We start from the raw sequence: 27,896 nt of genomic DNA, 5'->3' as shown, positions 1-27,896 counted from the left end.
GATTTCAATAAAATGCTTCATAAAATTCTCACATAATTAAGAGTATTTAACGGACCATTTCAAAGATTTATGAAGTACAACTCATAAATGGGAATACAAACGTTTATTATCCATATACCCCCATAAGTAAGTTAGCATTATCAGGCAGTTTAGTAATTTACTATTTTATTATGTGCAAATGTATACTTTATATTTAAATATAAAATTCTTAGGCAGTAATAATGGGTCTTCATATTACATATTACATGAAGCGTATGAAAAAAGAAATAAAGAATGAAATTAAATGACAATTGTGTAGGAACTTTACATGATGAAACAAATCAATTTTGAGTGATTGAAATTAACACACAGGTCCTTTACATATCAATTTTGAGTGATTGAATTTAAAATACAGATCCTTTACAAATCGATTTTGAGTGTTTGAAATTAACACACAGGTCTTTTACAGCATAGTGGCTGATATCTATCGATAAACGCATACAAAGGCAGCTGAAAGGGGCTTGGGCAAGTATCATGAACATTTCTTAACTTTAAACACTTTTAACAGTGGTAATTATATAAGAACTAAGTATATACTCATTTTATAATAGAATACTGACTACTGTATCCGGTTATTTTCGAGGGTTAAATTTTGGTGATTTGGACCGAAAACAATGAAGATGAAATTTGAGTAATTTTTACAATTTCGTCAAGATATAATGTGGCTATAGTGTAGTATGCATATTTTTGTACAAATGTTCTCAATATTTTGCAGATTAAAGTTTAGCGATTGTGACAACCAGTTGCAAAATTATGAAAATTCCTCGCTAATATAACCATCAATACAACTTAATGTCTATATTACAAGAGAATAATATGGTATATTTACCTTACCTTATGTCACACAATGTACAATGTATGCATGCTCTCGCTGTACATTACTAGCTTACAGTCGTGCCTGCTGTTCGTTATAACATTAAGAGTAGATCTACTTATTGATTACTTCATTGCAGTTTACAATACATCATATACTGATGCTTATAAATATATATATATCATAACTGAAAAAATTTATTGAAACATTTGTCAATACAAATTTTAAAATTAAACCAACACACGAATATATTTTAAAATTGAATATACAACAATGTGATATGTTGACACTGACACCAGGTAAAATTATCCTGCTGATATCATATTTGCATACTGCATAAACAGTTTTAAGAGTATAAAGTCTTGAAGGTAATAAAATATGCAAATTAATAAAATTGCCTACCATATATATCATATCATACATATACATGAACATTAATCACGTAATTGCACATATCAGGAAGTAGGCATATACATATATGTGCACTTATATGAAACTTCTGTCCAGATAAGTATCCAGTGAACTTAAGACTTTTTTTACTCAAAATAAATCTATAACAGTGAATTAGCTGTAGCCAAGTTGTCATCCCAACATTTTACCAAAGCAGCCCTCAACCTCTGGATCACGAGTTCAAAACCTACTTGGGATAGTTGACAGATACTGCCTGCAGGTTGGTGGTTTTTCTTTAAGTACTCCAACTTGTTCCATCTCTTAACCTAGCTGGCACCTCATTAAATGGCCTAGTTTGGTTACAAGCATGTTCAAACGAAATATAAACAAATTGGATTCAGTATATTACCTGTAGACTACCTTTTGTGTTGCAGAGTGGGATGGAATTAACAATCATTCAACAAACTCAAGCATGCAATTTACACACAGGAAATTCAGCAAGATCTACCAGTCAATACTTAACCGGTAGCAGCACAGATTTAACAGTAAATTAGTTGGTTTATTTAATTAAAAAAGCAGACCCGCTTACGTCAATAAATTTTGAAAGTAATTTTGTTACTTTTCAAAAATGTATAAATTTACTAAAGGTTTGTATTTCTTAATCTATTATTCAACATTCTTACAATGTTAAAGAAATAGTACAAACAGATATTGAAGGAAAGGTGAAATGTGGAGTATAACTACAGTGATACATAATCGCATATAGAATAAATACAGAAACCAGAATCATTCAAATTCTAATAAAAACTATATTCTAAATCAAGTAATTAATAAGTATATAGCTAGGGGCAGGGTTGATGAATTAAGTAAACTAAAATCCTCAGTAATAGCTGGTGTAACAGTTATGAAGGTGAATTAAATCTATTTATGGTAAGTGACGACTAATCAGCATATTTTCCAGTTTGACAGTCAGCCAGATGTCAGCTTATTTCAATTCCATCGACCTGATGTTAAATTGCATAATTCCTCATCACGGTTACTATATACCATTTTTCTTTTGCATACCAAGGCACTCTCTGGTTTTCTCTCACAGGGAAACATACCAGGTATCTAGCTATAAAATTACTGTATAAAACTTTACTTCTACTACATTGATTGTGAAAGAAGCTTATAACTTATACCAATCACTTTTGATGGCTTGGATATATATTACAGTACCTATGATGGGTCTTATGAAAGGGAGGAAACTGGTGGGCCCGAAGAAAATTCATTCGATTCAGCAGGTGAACACAGACTTTTTCACTTGCTGCAGACTGGATCCCAGCCACAGCAAATTAAGTGGAAAGTTTACTACTATGTACCAATCACTCCACAAAACCTAGAAGTCATGCTTTCTTACTCAATTTTTTCAGAGGCCTGTATCTTTTAAATCGGGGGAAAAAAACATTTCACACTTTCTTGAAACAGTATATATACGTTAGAGAGTTTTTGTTAAATTGGAACAAGAGGCCCAGAGGGCCTGTATCGCTCACCTGGTTTGTAATGCCTAGGAATGTTCTGAATTAAAGTTCATTGTTTCTTTTCTGAATTTCCCTATTAGGCCCCACTCTTTCTGCTCCAGCAGGTCAAAGCCAAAATTTATACAAATTCTGTTAACCCCAAGGATGTTTCTGGGCCAAATTTGGTTAAAATCCAAGCAGAACTATATGACTATTAGCAATTTACAGGATTTACCTCTATTTCCCCTATTGGGCCCCGCCCCTCCTGCCCCCAGGGGGTCAGAGCATAAATTTATACAAGTTCTGTTCCCCTTCCGCTAAGGATGTTTGTGCCCAAATTTGGTTACAATCCATGCAGAACTCTAGGACAAATAACGATTTAAAGGATTTACCTCTATTTCCCCTATTGGGCCCCACCCCTCTTGCCCCCGGGGGATCAGAGCCAAAATTCATACAAGTTCTGTTCCTCTTCCCCTAAGGATGTTTCTGGTCAAATTTGGTTACAATCCATGCAGAACTCTAGGACAAGTAGCAATTTATAAGATTACCTCTATTTCCCCTATTGGGCCCCGCCCCTCCTGCCCCCAGGGGGTCAGAGCCAAAATTTATACAAGTTCTGTTCCCCTTTCGCCAAGGATGTTTGTGGCCAAATTTGGTTACAATCCATGCTGAACTCTAGGACAAGTAGCTATTTATAGGATTTACCTATATTTCCCCTATTGTGCCCCGCCCTCCTGCCCCTGGGGGGTCAGAGCCAAAATTTATAAAAGTTCTGTTCCCCTTCCACTAAGGATGTTTGTGGCCAAATTTGGTTACAATCCATGCAGAACTCTAGGACAAGTAGCGTTTTATAGGATTTACCTTTATTTTTCCTATTGGGCCCCGCCCCTCCTGCCCCTGGGGGGGTCAGAGCCAAAATTTATACAAGTTCTGTTCCCCTTCTCCCAAGGATGTTTGTGGCCAAATTTGGTTACAATCCATGCAGAACTCTAGGACAAGTAGCGTTTTATAGGATTTACCTTCATTTTCCCTATTGGGCCCCGCCCCTCCTGCCCCCAGGGGGTCAGAGCCAAAATTTATACAAATTCTGTTCCCCTTCCCCCAAGGATGTTTGTGGCCAAATTTGGTTACAATCCATGCAGAACTCTATGACTAGTAGCGACTTAAAGGAAATGTTGACGGACGGACGAACGGCCAGACGGACGGCCGGATGGACGGACGACGGACGCCGCGCCATGACATAAGCTCACCGGCCCTTCGGGTCAGGTGAGCTAAAAATGTATAAAATTGTCAAAATACAACAAAATTTCTCTTCTAGGGATTGGAACCTTAAATTTATTTGGCCCCAAATGTATCTAAAAAACTCCCTGCTATGTCAACAAGCATATAAAATAAGTTTGCGAGTTTTACCATCATTGTAAAATATACAATCATGCATCTCAACATTACAGATCTAGAATCCTTTTAAAATTGTCACAGAAATAAGATCACTCTACAATTGTGTCTCCTGTTAGATCAATATAGTAATTCAGTATAACAACAGTTCAATGTGCACACCATATGCAAGCAATGTGTTACGATATAATGTTGTAGTGTATTTCAATTACACATCCATCCCTTTGATCAAGTGTAGGTGGATTATAAATGTATGATCCATGCTGATTGATGCAGTTCATTTCCATACTGGCATACATATAAATCTCTTACAAATGAACTCTGATCTTTAAATTTATTCCAGAACAACCATATGGAGAGAAATGTTAACTTTAATATATTAAAATATTTATTTGAAACTGTATTATCAGTATGTACAGTTTTTATGAACTATAAGCTGACCATGACCCCCCCCCCCCCCCCTCCCACTCCCCACGCCTGGTAGGTTTTTTTTGTAGACGTGTATCACTGTTTGTAGTATGTATTTAGCCAGCAATGATCAGTTTTTAACTTGTAATACTTGCAGTTCGAAATTAGAGATATAATTTTTGTAAAAGGAGCGAGTCGTGTGGTTTTTGTAACAGGAGTGTGTTGGGGCCAGTTTGAAACGACGTCAAACTACGCCCAACCTACCCCTGTATAAATACATTGTATGTAATACCTGGTAATCAACATTTTTATATAAATATGTTCATAAATGATAAGGTTTTTACCTGTATGATTGATATGGGGGTTTTGAGAACTAAAAACGATCATTTACCTTCCATTATGGAGTACCATATGGTCTATGACACCACAAAAATCATCAAAATATGACGTCACAATCATCCGAAACCAAGTTCAACATATAAATATTTCTTTAATAGCCACAGTCGTTTTTGGATCTCGAAACCCTGCAGGGTAAGCTTGTATATGAGTACATTGTATTCACTCTCTATAATGTACAAGTTTATATGCATTGTAATTATTTTTTAATTCACTCTCTAAAATGTAAAAGTTTATATGCATTGTAATTATTTCTTCAGTACATAAGGAATGAATATTAAACTGTAGAATTAATTACTCACCTGTTTTTGGGCAGCCATCTGAAAAGATAGAAAAGAACAAACTGTACTTGTCATCCAGGTAATTCACATTAGAGTTATTTCCCTTTGATCAATGAAACCTTTGATTTCATCAAAGAGATACTTAATTATTGAATACAATCATAAAATTGTCTATGATATATACAGCTATATTGCCCATGATTAAAGATAAAATATACACTGAGGAGACATCAAATCACAGATCATAAGTTTATAGGAATTTATAACTTACTTTTCACACCATATCTTTTCTGATTATATACATGTAATTATTAATATAGAAGATAATATTACGGTAACTACCATAGCACGTAATTCATCAACAAAACGCCCCTCTTGTCTCTAAGTAGTAATGAAATCATTTATATCCATAGATATCTATGGGGTTAAATCCCAAAAAAAGCCCCTAGTAATTTCATCAACATCTTTTGAAAATTTGTCGACACCCTGGTTTTGTTTCATTTTGCCATACATAAGATTAATTATATATCTCATGACATGGTGATGGCAGGGTTAGGGTTGTTCAATATACTGGTATTCCAAATCTATTATCCCAGCATAACTGATTGATACTCTACCTAAATTTCTTCAATGGCGAAATCTACTCATTATTATCCTATGGAGCAGGTTATTAATTGCAAGTAAACAAAAATAAGTGATCAATATATTCGCTTTCTAGCTTTGATCCCGGCTGGCGGCAGACTGCTCTCGCCCAAAACTGTTACATTCGAAATGTTGAACCAATGGCCATCTACTTTTACATAAATATATATATATAATATTTATAGAATTTCTTGGCCACACAAACTGACCTACAGTCGAAGCACAATCTGAATGCTGCCTAGTACATTTTGTTTTGCCCTAAGCTTACTTATAGCTATTTTACCTCCTCACCAATCTGATTCAAATATGGCCTCACTTTGTTTTATAGAGGATCTGACAACATTGCATTCAGGGTCGACCATGTTCTTATGATCTTTATGAGTCCTATATAAGTCAATAATTCAAATACATTTTCTCCCTGTACATCAACTGAAAATGATTCATCAACGCATGTATTTTATAGATGTAGCTATGTTGCGCTCTTAGGGTGAAATGACTTCTTAAATGAAAATAATTTGATTGGTCAATTCGAAAGGTCACCAGAATGTGACCTCTACTGGGAAAATGATGTTGTCTGATCCTCTGAGAATAATGAAACAGACTAAGAGTATGATTATGTATTTCAATGAGATTGCCTGTTCATGATCACATTTCAGGTATATCAGCCCATTCAATGTACACTTCATGTTTTTTAACATACAGTGTTTGTGATAAGTTGAAACACAGATCATAAAGCCGGGAAATAAAGCATCATATTTCCTTGGGGCGTGTGCCCCAATGGTGACTGCCCATCTTTCACACAGAGTTGTCTTCCCTTTTGTTGTACAATGAAGATAGGCGAAACATATATACTTAACATCAAAAAATTTCTCGTTACAAATAAAGTTAATTCCAAAATAATGAATCAAGGATTTTTGGTATAATATACAATTTATTCCCAGTGACTGTGTGATATGAAGGTTTATTTACCCAAATAAAGGTGTAATATTTCCTGAGGGTTTGCCTTTCATATCACACTGCCTCCAGGGACATATATGCATAAGATTACTGATGGACTCAAATTTGAAATTCAGAAATTGTCTCATGGAACAATCGTTCTTGACAAATCTGTTATGTGTATATATCAGCAGCTAGCAAAATTTACATGTCTGCTGGCAAACTTACTCAAACAATGGTAAAAGGTATAGCACCGAAATACAACTTTTGACACATTATGTCGCGTCGACAGTCAGAAAAATAACGTTTGATAATTTATTTAAGAAATGGACTGATCAGTCAACTCCCGTGTTACGCAAGTACTATGATACATTCAGGGGTTTCAATATCAGGCCATACCCGGTACTTTTTGCCGGTTAAACCTGGCTGCAGTACCGCCTGATTTGGGCTAAATTACATTAGATAGCATACAGATAGTACAGAAAAGTACCCTATGAAATTGCAATTGTACTGCTTATCCTGAGAAAAAATGAAACCCCTGCATCTACATACTAAAGTAACAGATAAACTATGTGCCTCCTATGTTCTAGGGTAACTCATGAGGGCGTGGGGGGTGATTGGGTTTAAATGAAGTTAAATTGACTTTTCAAATTTTTTTTTAAACAAAGACAGCACCGTTTATTATAAGACTGAATACATATATTGAAGAGTGAACTGTAGTTACAACTGTGCATGAGCATCGACACGTAGGTTTTAGAGAGCGTAATATGATTCATTGTACAGCTGTGTACAGTGTCAGGTACACAAAAAGCAAGCGAATCAATGTTTGAGGCTTTGTCATAAATCATCACACAGAAATAAATATGAGCATGGGAACATGTGAATTGACAATATTATTATAATACACAACGGTTGTTACATAAACAGTGTGACATTTTGGTCATAATAAATCACGTAAACTCACTAAACTGCTTAAAACATCATCCGTGAACAGCTGACCGATGGAGCATGGCCAGTCAAAAAACACTCAGTTGATATTTACAATGAACCTACCAAAACTCGAGTTAATTTGTTAGTTTCAACAGGTAAAAGTGCTAAAATGAGAAAAACATTTAATCCCTGTGTCTAATCACCTTTGCTGCTTTAGTCCAAATACGTTGTCAACGATCACCTAATTTATCAGCACAAATTTTCTCTACGAATCTCCCTCGCTCAGCTACAGACAACCTTCAAGTCGCCGAATGCATACTTCCGGTAAGTGATCGGTGACCTTGCACCGATGTAAATAACCTTCGAATTAACGACGGGCATATTTAAAAATCATTTTATAACATTCCTGAAATAATGAACATTTGATAGCATATTTTGGTTTGTCTTTGAGCTCGCATTGCAGCAATTTTAACGTTTTATTTTTTGATTGCATTAGTTTCGTATAAAATAAAAAATATGGCGGGAAATTTAAATTAATAATAATGTGTACTATACTATCAAATCTGTTAGCCTAGATCCACCACAACTAGCACATTTAGGCCTTGTTCATCTTTCAATCATCTTTCAAGGCAACGCTATGACCTTGAAAAATGTGATCAAGTAGGCCTAGATGTTTTAAAATAAGGATTTACTAACGTACAATTTAGGCCTAGACTAAGTCACAGTACCCAAATCGGATCAGTACCCAAATCGGATCACGGATTCGAGAAAATTGCTCTTTTTATCGCATGCACATTTTTTACGTTTAAAATAAACGTACATATATGTCGTCCATAAAAAATGCATTTCCGCGATATTTAAACCAAATTTTGAAGCAGTGATCGATTTTATTATGCTTTAATGAAGACTTTGAAATCGGCAAGTTGGTGTTATTTTCGTCAATCTCCTACAATGTCACCGTGCGACGGTCTATTTTCTCATGTTTTTAACCCCATTACACTGCACTACATATCATCAAAACATAAAAGTATGTACCCAAAACAAGAATAGAGAAACATTTCAGGGAGGTATTCGATGAACAGGGTAGTCCATACCTTTATTTAGGATGCCACTAGAAACGATTCATATTCTGCCGCCATCTTGGAACTATTACTCAATGATCTTTGCGCATGTCAAAAAGTCATTCTAAAACGAACAGGTACTTGTACTATGATTTTCCGGTTTTTTCAATGTTGTATAAGAGTTATTTCCCTTCTGTCATTGTTTCGATTTTTTTTTGAGTTTTGCATATCTGTGATTATTAATATTTATAATAATTATTATCTTACTATAAGATGTTGCTATTATCAATTATAATGTAACATTATTTGTTTTCTCCAGCAACAAATAATATACAAAACACAACTACAGATATGAGAATGTGTTATTAAATAAATGTTTAAAATATGTAAAATACAAATAGTGAAATACAGAAATGAATATTACAAAATGTTCAAATTCATATTATTTGTATTATTGATTATGAAAAAATGTATTTTGTACACAAGATGTTAACAATTACCATAAAATAATTTATATTATTTAAATACTGTTTTAAAACAAAACAAATATAAGGAGATTATACAAATGCAATATTAGGTAATGATATGTAAACTGGTTTAAAAAAAATATCTTTCTGAACAGTAGTGTCTACAGATAAGAAGAGGTAGTTTGTTTCATATACAGAGCACTGTCAGTGAAGTTTTTTTTCTATTTACAGGGAAAATAGTAAAAACCTTTAAATCGAAATATCTGGTGCCAGCATGGCAATATCAAGTGCCTGGCCTTCTGACATTGGTAGAGATCATCTCTTGAAGCAGAACAAACAAATTTCAGCGAGGAATACCAGAGTACATAAAATCGTGTTTACATCTATCAAATTAATTAGATTGGTTTTGAATTTGTATTATTCTAATTTTTTATATTTTCAGATCACTGCACTGCCATCCAAGTTTTCTGATATTTCCTTCTCTATTCTGTTTCATTTTTCTTACACAATGTATATCATTTGACAATCTGATAATAAGTTGATTTTTAAGTGTATATTTTATTAATTCATCAATGATACTTGGGAAAGCAAAATACAACAAGAAATTATTTATCAACACTTTATTTAATCTAGAGTGACATATCAATTTTTACTGTGAGACCCTGCATTTCCAAGTGAATCAGCAATTGAAGTGAAAAATATTCATTTGATATTAGTTACAATTATTGAAGTGGCTGCTATTTTAAAATCCAAGCATCAATTAAAGATAATGCATCAAATAAAGATATTGTACACTTCCATTTCAGAATAGGGTAAGTGCATCTATAATATGAATGAAACATGTTTGGTCAAGGAACAAATTCCTGTACAAAGTATGCCACCTTGATAGACAAGGGTTGTATACAAGGTCATTGGATCTCCGTGACAAACTCCCACACAACAGCAGTAGTATGTTTGTCCATGAAAAAGTCCTCTGATAAATTGCCCATGAAAAAGTCCTTCTGACGTTTGTAATTTATTGAAAAGTCATTTCCAAGTGCAGGCTACCTTGATGATAAGTCTACAAAACCTGAAAATAAAAAAAGAATAACTGAGACATATGTAGCTGTAAAATATTGATAATTTCTGAGCAAATGTTTAAAGCCTTAAGATTTGGAAAAAAAATCTTAAAATTTCAAATGAAAATCCACAGCTTTACTAATAAAGTAATGTTTAATGTTATAGCTTATAGACAATACCTCTACATAAAATCCTCCAGGTATCTTTTGAAGCGTCCATTCAAAAGGAAGACTTCCTGATGTTAATACTTTGGTTGAGAAGGCCAGAGTGAACAGTGTGGAATATATTTTGTTTCCTTCCCTCACTACTCATTTGCTACAGCCTTTTAGTGTAGCCTTGTTTCATCTAATGAAGGCACTGACTTCATTTCAGAGCTGGCAATCAGTCATGGATACCTGAACAGTCACCTAGTTATAGAAGAAAAAAAAGGTTTAACTCTTGAAGTTTTTCATTTACAAAATTATCTTGTACACATGTGATCAATAATAAACAACTAATTAGAAAAAAATACTGTCTGATCTTGTTAACTGACACTTAGGTTTTCATAATTCTTAGACATGTAATATACGTATATATAAGCTATTGACTAAACCTAAATTTGCCAGTTGTCTCCCTTCCATCAAGTTCATACAATACCTGTTGCTCTTCTGGACAACCTGTTATTGTACATGTAAGAAAAGTGACTATCAATATCGCCTCCCATGAACAGCTCTCAGACAACAAAACAGACTTGGCTCATTTACATATTATTAGCATGTTTATACTTAATACTGTGAATAAAGTTATGAAGATAGAATGAATTATCCACATTTCTGTTAAATATAAGTCAGAGGGTTTTGAGATCACATTTTAACTTGAACTGGATTATTTATTTATTGCCTTGTATTTCGCCTTATCACTCTGTTCGAAAACAAGGACAACATATATATAATAATTGTATTGGACTTAATAAGTACAGATCTACAATTTGAAGACTTTGAAATTTAAAATGAAAAAATAAATATGAGAATTGATTTTTGCTTCAAGGTTGCCCAAGTACTTGTGTTCCATTTTTCTGATGCATGCACACAGTGATTAAAGCAGTCATTCATTAATCAATAATAATTAAACAAAATACTAACCAATCATGTTTTGTATAATAACAAGCTGAATTAAGACACATTTTTTCAGTTCTTCAGAAGGTCTGGGGCCTGCAATAATGAAATAATATAGTATGTATAATACATCACAATAATATGATAGTAATAATACAAATTCATTAGTTTGCCAGTGTACAGTACTGTATCAGGGATCAAGCCCATCTCTTGTAGTAAACATACATACCCTACATGACAGTACTTGAAAGTGAGGGGAATGGGGTTGGGTTTTTTTTTTAAATAGTTATGACCATGGTTGCGTACAATATGTAGATACAATGTATGTCAGTACACCTGAGAGGTCCATATATATACATGTGTACGAAGAAATTAGAAAATGTATACGTAGCTGGCCAGACCAGGGATTCAAACTTAGAACCTCCAAAACATAGCTGACTGAGCAACTTGGTCATCGACTATCGATCCAGTCTTATCCTGCTACACATATGCAGTCCACATGTGCACCTGATCATTAGTTGATGCTTATGAGATTTGTATAATGGACTATAATTATGTATTGTCTGCAGTTCAAATAGTTTATAAGACCAAAATTATCAAAAGTCTCCCAATTCCCAGAAAATCCTCTTGCTTGTGTGAGATTTAATCATTCTATTTTTTCTATTAAGTTTACACAAATTAAATTTTAATTTAAACACCTAAATGGTCAGCAAGAATTTACATTAATGATTATAACAAAAAGAATTTACACAATATATTTTATATGTAAATATAAAATTAAATTCAATAATTGATAGATATTGTGGTTTTCATTTGATGCATGTTAATTTTTAAAGAAATAAAATCTTACAAAGTGCACACTGTATTGTAATTTCCAGTTGTTGATGTTACATGTTGTCACACAATCTACTGATTTGTTGTTATGTGGGAAAGATCGACAGTAAATAAACTTGAGACCCCATCAGGATTCGAAAAAAACTACGAAAATTTTGTTATACTTTGAGAGACATAGGTTGCTAGAAATGGTTAATTTGTCTCAATTAAAGCATAAAATCATTTAATTGTTGCAGCTAAACAATAGCTTAAATATCGACCAATTATCATTTACGGGGGTTGGCAATCTAATAACAAATGTATATATATTAATAGAATTGAACATTTGTTATTCTTTAACAAATGAAGGCGAAATTAAAATTTGTTTCTGTCTCCAAAACACTATTTAAAGTGAGATTCAACAATAATAAAACATTATGGTAATTTACACCAAAACCCCTTTACATAAGACCTGGTATGGGACGGTTATAGCTCTGAGTCAGTTAGTAATGTTTAGATACCATTACTATTGTAAAATGTACCAGTATACATACATACAAACTGTATATTAGTTCTATATACAATTCATTATACATCGATTTCTGGAAAAAAATATTGCAGAACACATTTGTTTTAATTGGAGCAAAATAATTGAAAGTATAGAAACTTATGCTGGAGTTAAATACTGTATAACGCTTTAAATCCTATTATATATATAATCGATCATATACTCAGTGGTTAAATTTTGAGGTTCACTAATTCTTTAAGCTATCTTAGACACACAAAAACCATCCACACAATTTTTTCAACTGCTATACAGTTCCGAAAAAATAAGAAATTATGATATAGCTATTCTACTGAATGTATGTATATATACTTACACTGGATTCATGACAGCAGACTTGTCTTTTGCATTTTGCCAATAAAAACTTGCGAATAAACAATGTTATTTACGCATATTAAAGCGACCGTTTTGTTTCAGTTGAATGGACAGAAAAAACATAACTGTCCAAACTAACAAAATTGCCAAGGCAACATGACTTAAAATCTTTTTCCGAGGGAATTTGCGTCAAGCATGTTCAAGAATTTAAGATGTTGTTATATATTAAATCAAATATTTCTATCTATCACTGCAACTAGAATTGGCATACAAAAGACATTCTGACACTCTCAAATATGAGGCAAAATGTGTCATTTTCTTTCAGTTTTTTTTATGGCTAAGCAACTTCTCACATTGAAAACATATATTTGTATTGCTAACCAGCTAAAAGTGTATCACTTTCAAGAATTATTGGCTTTTGCATTTTAAAAAACATCCCCATTTACTGTTATTCAAACAAATCAAAAATTATCTAATAACCATAATCAAAATATCAATGTAAGTGATATAAACTCTAATATCAGATTATATAACTATGAATATAAGATTAAATTAGATAAATTTTAAGACTTACCTGAATAGTAGACTAGATAATGTTGAAATTGCACAAAAAAATACCGTAGTGAAATGAACAGTAAAATTACCAGGAATGATACAACAAAAAGAAGGGTTGTACAGTTCGATAGTCAATACCATATATGGAAAAGAAATCCTACCCACTATATCAGGTCCCAGAGAATTATGCTACATCATTCAAAATCTAGACAAATTCAATTTCAATAATTCTAAATCAGCAGTGCATCCTTTGAAGGTAGTACACAGCAGGGGGTGGTGCATTGCCCTGTGGAACTGGGTTCTGAAGAATAAACCAGAAATATGTTTATTTCCAAATAAATTCCAGATTAATTATTACTTTGTATGTCATTTTTTCCATGTAATACACATCGATCATTTGTAGAAACTTTCAAAGAACAAGAGATCCCAGAGGGATCTTGGCGCCCCACCAAGAGAATGATCTTTGTCTGACAAATGAGAGGTATTTTTCCCTGCTTTTCAAACTTCAATCATTCAAAATCCATCTTGTTGACCGATCAGTCCCAAAATGCAATATGCAACAACTTGGGCTCTAGAGGAAAACCTACAGATGCAAATTTAGCGAAAAAAATCTCTTCAGCACTTTCTGAGAATTAGTGTTAACAAACCTCAACTATCAAAATCCAAGATGGCGCCTGTCATGTTGGCCATCTTGATGACCGATCGGTCCAAAATGCAATATGCACAAGTAGGGCACTAGAGGAACCTACCATTGAAATTTAAGACAGAACCCTTCAGTAGCTTGTTGAGAAATAGTGGGTAACAAACTTTAACTACAAAAATCCAAGATGGCAGCCAGTCGGCCATCTTGTTGACCACGATCTATCATGAAATGCAATATGCACAACTAGCGCCCTTGAGGAACCTACAAATAAAATTTGAGAAAAATACCTCAGGTACTTATTGATTTAATAGCAGTAACATATTCTTAACTATCACAAGAGATCCAGAAGGATCTTGGCTCCCACCAAAGAATGATCCTATATATGACAAAGGAAAGATGGATCTTTTCTTCTAACTTTTTAAACTTTTTTCAAAAAACCATACTACATTAGAAAATTTGAGACAGAATCGCTTCAGTACCTTTGAGATATAGCGGTAACAAACTTCAACTATACAAAATCCAAGATGACTCCTTGGCGGCCATTCTTGTTGATCAAATCGGTTCCCAAATCACAATATGCACAACTAGGGCCCTAGGGGAACCTACATGTGAAATTTGAGAAAGATCCATTCAATACTTTCTGAGAAATAGCCTGGGATACCAAACTTTTATTATTATAAAATCTAAGATGGCTCTGCCTGGCAGCAATTTTGTAGACACGATCGGTCCCAAATCACAATATGCACAACTAGGGCCCTAGGGGAACATACATATGAATTTTGAGACAGATCCCTTCAGTACTGTCTGAGAAATAGCGATAAACAAACTTTGAATAACAAAATCCAAGATGGCTGCCTGTGCGGGCATCTTGTTAACCCGATCGGGTCCCAAAATGCAATATGCACAACACTAAAAGGTCCCCCTAGGGGAACCTACATATGAAATTTGTGGGACAGATCCCTTCAGTACTATCTAAGAAATAGCCATAACAAGGACATAGTCATGTCAGATCCCCCGCCAATGGAGATATCAAAACTAAAGTAAGTTTGATTTTGGAGACTTACGTGTATGAAAAAAAACAGGAAAAAGGAAGTTGAGCTAAAGAAAGATGGAGTATAATTCAAAGTAGAGCGGGGCGTGCAATTGTTGAATCAGGTATACAGTCTTGACATTTATATTAGAGACTATATACACAAAGATGGGTGGAGTTTTGCAAAGTAACATTTACCATTTACCATGATATTTTCAGCACATGTTTCCACGATGGGGGCCTGGCGGCCATCTTGTTCACCGGCGATTTGTCCAAAATGCAATATGCACAACAAGGTGACTTTGGGGAACCTACCATATTAAATTTGAGAAAGATCCCTTCAGCACTTTTTGATAAATGGGGATACTCAAACCTTATACTATTCAAAATCCTAGATGGCCGCCTGGCGGCCATCTTGTTTTTCCTATCGAGCCTCAAATTCTGTATGGCACAAAAATAGGGACCAAGGGTAACCTTCATGTAGAAGTTTGAAACAAAATTCCTTCAGTAGTTCTCAAGAAATATCGTTAACAAACTTCAACTGCCAAAATCAAAGATGGCTGCCTGGCGGCCATCTTGTTTTTCCTATCAGCCTCAAAATCTGTTATGGCACAAATAGGGACCAAGGGGTAACCTTCATGTGAAGTTTGAACAAAAAGTCCTTTGTAGTTCTCAAGAAATATTGATAACAAACTTCAACTGCCAAAATCTAAAGATGGCTGCCTGGCGGCCATCTTGTTTTTTCCGATCAGCCTCAAAACTCTGTATTCGGCACAACAAGGGACCAAGGAGTAACCTCCATGTGAAGTTTGAACCAAAATCCCTTCAGTATGTTCTCAAGACATATCGAATAACAAACTTCAACTGCCAAATCAAAGATGGCTGCCTGGCAGCCATCTTGTTTTTCCGATCAGCCTCAAAATCTGTATGGCACAACTAGGGACATCCAAGGGTAACCTCCATGTGATGTTTGATTACAAAATCCCACTTCAGTAGTTCTCAAGAAATATTCGATAACAAACTTCACATCTGCCAAAATCAAGATGGCTGCTTGGCGGCCATCTTGTTTTTTCCGATCAGCCTCAAAATCTGTATGGCCACAACTAGGGACTCCAAGGGGTAACCTCCATGTGATGTTTGATCTAAAATCCCTTCAGTTAGTTCTCAAGGATAATATCGATAACAAACTTCAACTGCCAATATCATATGATGGCTGCCTGGCGGACATCTTGTGTTTTCTGATCAGCCTCAAAAATCGGTATGGAACAACTAGGGGGCCAAGGAGTCACCTTCATGTGGATGTTTTGACAAATAGCCCCTTCAGTAGTTCTCAAGAAATATCGGGGTATACAATACTTCAACTGCCAAAATCAAAGATGGCTGCCTGGCGGCGCAATCTTGTTTTCCCGATCCCCCCCCCCCCCCCCCCAGCCTCAAAATCTGTATGGCACAACTAGGGACCAAGGGGACCCTCCATGTGAAGTTTGAACAAAATCCCTGCAGCAGTGTTTTTAAGAAATAAGTGATAAACAAGCATTGTTTACTGACGGACGGACGGACCAACGGACCACGGACCACGGACGCAGGGCGATTTGAATAGCCCACCATCTGATGATGGGGTGGGCTAAAAATCCAAGATGGCTGTCAGTCAGCCATCTTGTTTACACCTGTCAGGTCCCAAAATGTTGTGCAATATGCACAACTAGTGCTGTAGGAGAACCTAAATATAAAATTCGAGACATGATCCCTTCAGTACTTTCCAGAGAAAAAGCGGCTACAAGAATTAATTTAATGGACGAAAGGCGATTGAATAATAGCCAACCATCTGATAATGGTGGGACTAAATAACATATCGGTAATTTCCAAACATTAGCAATTATATATATATATGTATTAGATTTGAGGAACCAAAATAACTGATAGGTAAGTTTACACATGGACAGGGCAGTGTGTTCTTCAAAATTAACTTTACAACTAATTACCGATTTATTTTTAATTTTGGGATCCTTGCCAAAAATCTTTTGAACAGCCTTTGCTTAGAGAAATGATGAAACTTAGTCTTTTCAAGCATTTGGTCTATATTTTGTACAGCCGCTGTTGTTTTATTAAGACTATAATATTATTGATTAAATTGAGAACAAAATCAACCATTCATTTTAAAAAGGGCAGTAACTCAAATATTGTCATACACTCAAACTGGGCCACTGGTGTGTAGGGTGGTGGTGGAGCAGAAGCATAAGCTGGAGGCTGCATCACTGAAAATACAACACTGATTTATTTACACCTGATGTTGTTGAAATCATTGAATAATTATAGTACTTTCCACATTTCCAGATTTATTATGTAGTAACATGAGCTTTAAGTAGACTATATTAGAAGCTGATAAGAGTTTGTATTATATATACTATACTTTGGAAACTCTAACAAATATTTGTTCATAATGTTTGAAGCCATACTTTTTTCATTCCATTTGAACAAATTTTATTGACATGATGTTGCAATCAAAAGGATTGAATAGCAGGCATACTTTTTGACAGAAAATAAACATTTTTTAAATGAATCTTTAACTCACAAAGAGATTTAACCAGAACAAATTTATATACCGGTTATGGCACAATAACATAAGACGGTGAGTGAAAGAGTGAAACCCTTTAGTATCAAGTCTCATGTCCCTCGACGAAAAACTTACTTGGTGCCTGTTGATATGGCCCCCATATACCATAGCCTTGCGGCATTTGCTGTTGGTAGTGTTGTGGGTATCCAGCAGGAGGTTGGCCTGGATAACTAGGCTGTGTCGGATAACTTGGTCTGTGTCGGATAACTTGGTAGTGCGGAACTGGGCTGTGTTGGCTCTGATACCCTTTTCCTAAACAAATAAAACAAGAATAGTTACTGTAATATGTGGCAGTTTCAGAATCTGTGAGCAAAACTTGTAGCAATAAATGTTAACATATTGTTACAATCACTACAAACTACTATATTAAAAGCCACATCTGAGACTTTACAAGTTGACAACCAATCTGTAAGTGGAAATTATATTTATTGGGGTATAATGTAATCAAAATTAATTTTACTACTATTGAAGTTGAAAGATTAAGGCCAAATTAGATTGAGGAAGGCATAGTCATAATTGTTTTGAAACAAAAGGATAAACTCTGAAAGTTGGATGTTAGTGTATGGTATCTTGTTGTCCAATATATATAGATTATGCAAATCTACACAGACTACGAGGGGTGACTTGATTTACCTGATTTCGGTCTATATAGGCAACACAAGTGACTCCTTTGATATTCATGATATAGTATTCTGTATTTGCATATAACAGAGTATCTGTCCTTGCAAGTAAGCATGGATTGTGATGTCATGTGTTTGCGAGCATAACATACAAAAATTTATAAATTTTTGGAAAGGTTTTCGGTAACCATATTGAGTGATAACCACTGACCCTTATGTATAAAATCAGGGCCTACTAAAAATAATTTTTTATCAGTTTTGTCATCAAGCAAATCAAAGTACAAAGTGAAAAAGTATTAACAGAAAGCTTATCACTTTTGCAACTACAAAAGTTTGCTATGGTAAAATTTCTATCTTAATCAATTTACTTTTACACTCAATTCACTACGTCCTTAAACGCCTTTTCGGAAAGGTTACTCTTTATAGGACATTTGGCCTCTAATCGCAAATATTGTGATATTTATGGTCTTGAAAATATACAATCAAACTCACTGCTAAATCTAGAGCAAAAACTATTGCAATAAGTTAAACCTTGCAAAACTATCGAAATAAATTATCATATTGTTATATCACTACAAACTACTGTATCAAAAGCCACATTTTGTGTAAGTACATCAAGTAGTTTGGGAAGTAGTCGTGGTCGAGATCGTTATTTCTATCTATCAATCAATGGCCATGGGTTGAATCGTTGAAAACCAGTTCAGGCTGCATGGTGATGATACATTGGAAGTAATTAGGGGTTTCTTCAATGAGGAAAGATAATTTCCTTTCCTGCTGCAACACATATATCCTTAAAGGATTTGTGCATCAAAAAATGATAATTTCAGTTTATGCCTGGAAAGGGCTTTATTCAGCACGTGTATAAACCGACTCCGACTGCGCGCGATCGGAAAAACCTGTAAACTGACCGCCGATTAATCATGAGGTCAAATTTTTCTGACGCACACGCGACCCTTATGCATATTTTCTAGCATCTAGAAAACGTTCGCTGTGAGCGTGCATAATAGTCCGTTGGCTATATAGGCTGATCACTATACTTTGATTGTGCTATCAACGAACTTACAACAACCGGTTCACAGAGGAAGACAGCCTTGATCATATTCGTATAGATTCTATTTATGATTACTTTTGAGTGATGTAATTAATCGCTTGAGCAATAGACTTTGGCTCAGAATATGAAAATAACTAAAAGAGTGAATTTTTATTTTTTCAAATACTCTACATTTAATGCACTAAGAAAGCAGGATCTTCGTGTAACTATGAAAGAAATTCCATACAAAAATAAAGTTTCGGATTTTAGCAACGAATAAGCTTTAATTAGATAATATTTTCCTGTAGTCTGTATCTTTGATTACATTGTGAATTGCAAAGTTTGTGACTGTTAAAATGAAATTTTACGTAAAAAATTTAAGAAATCTTTGATTACAAGCATCAATGTATGATGCCTGACCGTTAACGTTACACAAATGATTGATCATTACAAAACATTGTGTTGTGTGTTTGCTAACCGAATATAAATTGAGATACATTTATTACAGTACCGATAAAACGTTTCAATATTTGGTAGGTAAAAGAATTTATTTTTGATATTATAAAAGATCAAAATATTGAGATATTAAGCAAAATAAAACTAATTATATTGTTCAGGACGTATGGACCGTGCGGTTAGCGTTCATTTTAAATCGATAAACGAGTAGATATAGATATAATAATTAGCATGGCCTCTGGTTTGATGGTTATGTATACTGGACCAGGATGTTGTTTTACAACACAACGCCATTCATCGAACTCACCTGTAATTACAACCTGGCCTCCGGGCAATTAGCTATTCGGAGGACAATATCGGGTATTTGCTATTGTCTTACTGACAACCTAGGTTAGGACATTCAAATTGGATTAATTGTGATTTGAATTATGGACAACCTTCGTACATCTGTAGCTCTAGGTTTTTTATTGTCACCGCCCTCCATTTTTAAAATGAAGATGTAAAAGCAAATGGAAATAAAATATATCCATGATGCATACCAAGGTAATATATATATATTACCGAAAAATAATAATGTCGTACACAGGTTAAAACAAATAATTGAATTTGACCTATTCAGAAATAAACAACAGTACTCGAAAGTACAAAATGGCTCGGTCTTGATGATAGGAGAAATATATTTTTAAGGTCAATACTACTGTAGTTTTGTACAATAAGAAATAAATTTGGCTGGTGTTCCTAAAATACTAAAATCTTGGAAGCCTATTCTAATATTTCCTATGATGTTATATGTCAAATGATTTTATAACACATTCAGCATTTTCCTTGTTAATTTGATGTTAATGAAAATATCCATTCTTAATGACTATTGTCATCAAGTTCCTGGGACCACAGTATCAGTTAACAAGTATCGTTTGCAGCAGAGAAAGACAAGAGGCGTACTTTTCTATGACAAAATGTCTTAAATATAGAATATGTCTGTCCTCTAGAAGACTTATCAATATCACCACGTGATTTTTTAATAAATTGGTCAATTGGTCTACTTTTAACAAGTTTTGTAACTATTCTTTTGTAAAACAGCAAGTTGATTGATATACATTGTATCCGAACTTCAATTCAAACCGGATAACTTGTTAGCTCACCATAGACCATGAAATTGTTTGTACACTTTCTTAACTTCAGGATTGTTTTACAAAATTACAACTGAATTTTTCTACAACATTTTTTTATTTTCAAATCCCCATACCTCTGATGAGTATACTAAAACTGTCATTACAAGTGATCAATATTTTCAGTTTAAGATTAAACAGGAAGAGATACGATTCCTCTATTTCTTATAAATAGCAAAAACCGATTAAAATGTATTGTTCAGCAGTTTTATCCCTTATCTTTAAAAACTGCTACCATTAACATAATGTGTTCTGTACCTAGAAATGTAAACAAGTCTGTATAAATCTAATACTGTATTCCAAAACCATCAACTGGTGTTGTGAGCCGATTTACGTCTTGAGAATATCACAATTTTTTATCTTTCTGATATTAAGTTCTAATTTCCATGTTATGCAATATTTGTTAAAATTCAGGTAACATTTGTTTGTAGACCATAACATATTTCTGATATCATAAACAGTGTTTATGTGCAAATAGACTGATAAAAAGTTTGGGATACATTCCAATAATCATATACCGAAAAAACTGTGTATAATTTTTGCGCAGGTACTTTTTAGGGCTGAAAATGCGTAAAAAAATCTACAATCAGTATAATTTGCGCATCAACAAATGGGGCAAAACAATGTCCAGGAAGTCACCAAGAACCGATGTATGAAGAGAGACAATTTCAATGGCAAAATATTCCCCATCAAAATGCTTGACAACTTGCACAAAAAGTGTTCTGTTATTTAGAATGAAACTAACATATTGAAAAAACGAATTCCGCATAGTTGTTTGGTTTTTCCTTTAATGGTAACATCCGTAACCTGAAAACTGCGAAATATCTAGCAGAAGTCCAAAAACATTGGCGGTCTGGTCCGCCGTACCTATCCGGTGCATACATGTTCAATTTTTTGAGAATTACACATGAATAGTAGTATCAGGAATATTTTTGAAAAGAGTAGAATATATTTACTTAAATTGGCACAATAAGTAATTATATTATTATTGTGTTTGAGATCATTTAACAATATCAACAGCAACCTAGCTAGCGGATACGTAGTTTTAGCTTGCAACAATCACATTTGTGCATAATTTGTCAAGATTATGTAAGACAAAATATTCTTTATCTTCCCACCATGGTAAGATTCTAAGTATCATAAAGGTAGATTTGAAAAAAGGGAAGGGATATAAAATAACCATAGATAAATATTTGTTGCGCGGGATCAGACTGGGTTTATTATCGGCGATTTCAGGTAAGCTCATGTCAGAAGATGAGCTACAATTTCTTCCCTCCTGTTTTACAGAATTGGCACCCAACTAAATAACCAACGGCTTGTGTTGTTTGAAAAGGGTCTCGATCAAGTATTTATTCAAAAAATGAGGGAGGAGTTGTAGCGGGACTCGGAACTGGGTTCGATTATCGATGACGACAGGTAGCTTCAGTCGTAGATTGCTGTGACTAGAGCACTTTGCTATGTGTTCGGAGAGTCCCGGGATCGAGTAATCCCGGTCTTTTATGCCCGCTACATATTTTCTTCCTCCTCCTGTTGCCCATACATATCGTGTACCGGGGCACACGGGTGGGGGGGGGCGAAGGGGGGGGGGGGGAAGGAAAAAATAGGGGAAAAAAAAAAGGGGGGAATGTAGGGATGGGTAGTGTGGATGGTTTATATAAAAATGTTTAGATGTTATTGAAGAGGTTTTAAGTTAAAGTGTTTTATGAATGAAGTTAATGTTAGATGGTATCTTAGGATGTGATTGATTTAAAGGCAAAAAAAGTGGTAAACGATCAAAAGGTTCAGAGAGATTAGGGATACATTGATAGCCAAGGCGGGGAAAAACGATAAGACGACCTGTGTTATACAAATTAAATGTTTAATTGATTTTCATTAAATTGGTCCACGACGGTGATGACGAGTGTGTTTATGAACGATAAGACTTAATATTTTTTGACAAAAAGTATTAAACGAGCTTATGTAGTAATGTGTTTTTATATTTAAATTAATCTTTTATTTATTCATTCCATTTCATTCAAGCATGTACCTTGTCATAGAATATTAAACAAATATCAGGTATATGCTTAAAATCATATTACAGTTAAATTCAGAATTAGGAATTTGAAGATGATGATAGTAATTATTTTCGGATTTGAAAATCATTACAATATTAAGCTTCCACAGTTGAAAATAACTTACTTCTTTTTGTTCACACAAATATCTTCTCCTAGGCTGTTTCACCAGTTGAAATAGATACATGCATGCTGACATTCTGTAAAAACATAAGGAAACAAATAAATGTAATTAACAGAGTAATTACTGAAAAGGCTAATATCATATAATCAAAACCATTTTAATCATAAATAGGCAATACCAGCATAGAGGAAATATTATTGAAGTTTAATTCGCCGCTGTTCTTCAGTCCTCCTGTTACTTACATGTAAGAGTTTTGTCCTTCATAAAATTGATTGTAATATACAGTCTTTAGCCGTTGTTATATAATGTGCACAAAGAAGTATAGAAAAATACACACGTAGCATGGGGTACAGTGTAAATATAATAAGTTATACAGAAAATTGAGGGTGCTGATCAAAGTCCTATTTTGTTGAGTAAAAAAGTTAAAAAAAACTAACATTGTTTCACACCCTAAGATGTAATCCGCACTAAAAACAGTGATCATGTGGGCATTTGTAAGACTGGCGTTGCCCAGGTGGTAGAGATTAGTTTCCGCTCGAGTGATCACACAATGCAAGTGAAGAGTCGGGAAATATGTTTATGTAAGTTTTTAATTGCTAATCTCTGATGCTTGTTGGTAAAATATAACTCAGGATAATATGCTAAACAATTAACCTGTTTTCTCCTACATTTGTTACAGATTGAAACAGCTTTTAAAGTGCCGTTTCTTACGGAAGAATTTATTAAGAAAGAAATCAGCATTTTCGTCGATCTAGTAGTCCAAAAAATATCACTTCGAGTTATATTGAACATTCCAACATATGATTTATGTCATTCGGCCAGGGCTCCAAAATTTATACTTCGTATTACCTAGTTTAATGAATATCGCTGTATGTATATGATCAGAACGTCAAGCTCCTGTGGTGAAAATAACTAAAATGTTTTATAAAGTATGGTTTTACGTGGGTAATCTCTGAACTTGCTTTTTAGTTATATTAGATATAATTTTTTTTCCTGATATTTATACATGTGCTTATAAAATTATCGATAATAATGGATGTGGGTAGACATTCATCACCTATATTAACTGCCCGTTAGTTTAAAGATTAACGCACCCTTGGACATTTACATAATGGTTCCCGTCTGTCACGTGCTAAATTTATCGGTAGTCCAAGTTTTGTCCAAAATTTTGTTAGAGTTGTATCTTTCTTCCATTGTGGATTTACACGTACATTGATGTGCATAGACCTCACGCGGTCGGATAAACAAATCTCCATATCGTCCTGAAATAATATTTGCTCCCGAACTAATGTGATTCAAAGTGCAAAAATCTATTCATTGTAACAATTTTTAAAGTCTTGAGGTTGATATAATTAGATTTCATTTTTTCCGTTGCGGGATAATTCGTCACTTAGTAAGGGGACTAAACGGCGTGGGGCCGAATGCGAAGCATTTTCGGGGACGAAACGTCTTCATGTATTGAAAACAACATTTTTCAGGACGAAAAGTCTAGATACATTGTACACCAATTTCAAGTGAAAAATTTTCCAAATCTAAGATCATTTGGGGACATAAAGATTGTATATGGAATAAGGATAATGAATGCTGTACGCAGTTATCTACTCATTACCTTATTTCAACATTACAGATACGCTTATTTCAGTAACTTTCACTTACTCAAAATTCTTGCTATTTAAAATTCCCGGTAAAAATCAAAAGTTGACTCTTGAAATACCACTGCCGCTAGGAGCGCTAATTTCTGCGATAGCAAGTTCTTAGCCAATCTTAATTGAAGGAAACAATTGATCGTTTGACAGAATTTTGCAACCACGATCACAATGGCGAGGGTAACCCCTCCCCCCCCCACGCAAAAGTCACCAGCAGCATTCGTTAGCTTAAACATTATGTATGTAATTCTTACAGCCATTCGAGTGGTTATTCCTCAATTCTAAGCCATAATATCCAAATACCATAGTAGAGGATTCTTTAACTTAAGATTCTTACATTTATAAGGATGATTTTTGTAAAATTTACCAAGCTGAATTTAAATGTGTAGAATTTTATGAAACATTAGTAATTCCCCAGGATAAAAATTTATCAACAATCATTGTTTGAAGTTCCATGATGCACTTGTTGATTAAAAACAGTAAAATATATATTGCAACATCTCATTTCAAGAATATCTAGCATTACACGTCATATAACACAATACACATATATATATGTAAGCATTATTCTGAGTTGAGAATGCGTAAACATGGTTTTTTTTAATTTGAATGAAAATCCTAAATTATAACTTAAATGATCCATATTCACCTCACTCACTACTGCTGTGTTTCTGATAATCATGATGAAGTACTTTCATCGGATGGATGAATGAGGGAGTTTTTCTTCTGAAAGTCTTTTTCCTGTTCTTCCCAGGAAAACATGTCAATTGCTCCAGTGGATGCAGTCCCTCGATATATAAGTACACCATATCACAGACAATATTGTACAAATTTGTTTAACATCTGCCAGGTGAGAAAAATTGGTGACACTTCTTAATAAACTTCTTTATTTTCTCTATGTCAGTCTCCCCGTTGTCCAGTCCGAATGGACTTACTAGACCGCAAAATCAGTTTTAAATTAAGTCTTCAATTCAAAAAATAAAATTGATCTCACTCCAAAGTTCAATCATGGAATCAGAATTGAGTTACAAATTAAAGAATCCAAAATGCAGTGACCATAACATCACTTCAAGTCACGATGTTAGCGATCAGTGATCAAGATTACAAATAATCCAATTCAATTAAACTTTTAATTACGTAAAACTTCACAACGTCCAAAAGTCTATGGCTGTGCACCACTGGAGTTTATAATGTAGATATCCTGCTGTAACTACAGTAGCGAACATATGTGATGACTTTTAAAACACTTGGACTTCATACACCTTGACTTAGAGAGTAAAATAATCAGCCCTTCCTCGGTACGATCAATTCACAGTGTGAGAAGTTACTTTAAATGAACCACTGTTAACACAACAAAACTGGAGCAACTACGGGAATCTTCAGCAGGTCACTTGGATCTGAGAGAAAGTCTCATCCAGCGCCATATATTATTTATAATTTCCAATTCTGTTCCTGACAGGTTTGGGTACAATTTTATATTTCATTGCTGCGTAAACAAACTTACTCTGTATACAAAAATAGACATTAGCAATTTAGATATAATGACAGTGTCTTAAAAGCGATGGCAAACAGTTATGGTGTTTTTAGTAAACTATAGCAATTTTATAAATTAGTTTCATTGACATTCTACTAACCATTTTGTGGCGACGTTTTCCATTCGGTACTTTAGGAGACTGCAGTATAATCCTGTTCGTAACTGTCCTCCTTGTGGGGACTGCCGAGCTTCTATAATCACAGAAGACACAATCACACTTAACACTTAGACCAAAACAAGAGGCCCAATGGGACCTTAACAGTCATCTTTACCATTTAATGCAATACAACATACAGTCTATTCAGTACCAGTAATAGAAGAAACATGATAAAATAAACACAAATTGGGCAAAAACCTCCTTATCTTTTGTTTTTCTTTGACAAACAATTAAGACTTTTTTTTACCACAAAAACTTTTCAGAAGAAATTGTCACAGACCCTCATATGAGACCTCTAAACCTCATAGTTATCGGTAGGAAAGATTTTTTTTATACCAAAGTAAAGGTCAAGGGCGTCATTCTTTTTGAACAAACTTGGTAGTCCTTTATCCCAGCATGTCACAGGCCCAATATCAGTCTCTAGGCCTGTTAGTTTATTAAACAAGGAATTGTTGAAAGATTTCAGTCTATTTTATCCCTGTGACCTTCAATAAAAGTCCTAAGGTCATTCATTTGAACAAACATGGTAATTAGCCCTTCGTCCCAGCATGCTACAGACCAAGTTTAAGTACTGTGGGGCCTTTTGATTAAATGAGAAGAGAAGTTGTTTTAAATGGAAAGAGTATTAGCATAGCGGATGGCGATGGATGGACATAACATGATAACTATAAGCTATCCTGACCCTTTGGGTTTGATGACCTAAATAATTACAAATGTGGGGTTTGAACCCTCATCCCCAAAACTATGACAATGTGGCCATTACTACTCAGATAACTATTTTCACAACAAATTCCTGCTACCATTAGATAAAAAAATAACATATTTCCACATCTCGACTCTATCCTCCTAGTACAACTTTTTCCTCTCTAACCTATCTTTCTTACCTCTTATAAAATTTCATGTATTGTCTGAACGAATGGTGGGTGTATGGAAACCTTTGAATATATATAATAATTTAAGTAAACTCTTTGGTATATGTGTGAGGGTGATTGTGTTTGTGTGTTGTAAAAGTATAAATGTGAATGTCATGTAAAATTGATACAAATGAACATAATTTTTGTTTTGTATTTATGATGTACAATTTAATTGTACTTTGTCTGTATTGTCTGTAAAAATGAAAATGATTTCAAAAATAAAAAAATTATAAAAAAAAAAAACTATTT

The 27,896-nt window shown here is 34.2% G+C and overlaps 2 protein-coding genes across 9 annotated transcripts in view; one reads left to right on the top strand and one right to left on the bottom strand.

The window, feature by feature from the left end:
• Positions 1–27,896, top strand: part of LOC138305551 (E3 ubiquitin-protein ligase TRIM45-like) — a 61,082-nt gene that overhangs the window by 2,301 nt on the left and 30,885 nt on the right. For 2 of the 4 annotated variants that reach the window (XR_011205718.1, XR_011205717.1), the window contains exon 3: positions 1,678–2,303. The exons of the other annotated variants lie outside the window; for them this stretch is intronic. The gene's annotated coding sequence lies outside the window, so the exon portion shown is untranslated. Of the gene's footprint in view, positions 1–1,677; positions 2,304–27,896 lie in introns of those variants that run through there. 4 annotated transcript variants of the gene reach the window in all.
• LOC138305549 (pyruvate kinase PKM-like) overlaps positions 1–27,896 on the bottom strand; it is an 84,888-nt gene that overhangs the window by 35,270 nt on the left and 21,722 nt on the right. For 2 of the 5 annotated variants that reach the window (XM_069245823.1, XM_069245826.1), the window contains exon 2: positions 5,244–5,261. The exons of 2 other annotated variants lie outside the window; for them this stretch is intronic. In XM_069245823.1, the coding sequence (XP_069101924.1) occupies positions 5,244–5,261 (18 nt within the window). Of the gene's footprint in view, positions 1–873; positions 895–5,243; positions 5,262–27,896 lie in introns of those variants that run through there. One more of the 5 variants, XM_069245833.1, reaches the window with a different exon arrangement.

The sequence above is a fragment of the Argopecten irradians genome, chromosome 13 (assembly GCF_041381155.1).
Source record: "Argopecten irradians isolate NY chromosome 13, Ai_NY, whole genome shotgun sequence".
Classification (NCBI taxonomy): domain Eukaryota; kingdom Metazoa; phylum Mollusca; class Bivalvia; order Pectinida; family Pectinidae; genus Argopecten; species Argopecten irradians.
This window is presented reverse-complemented; position numbering and strand designations above follow the sequence as displayed.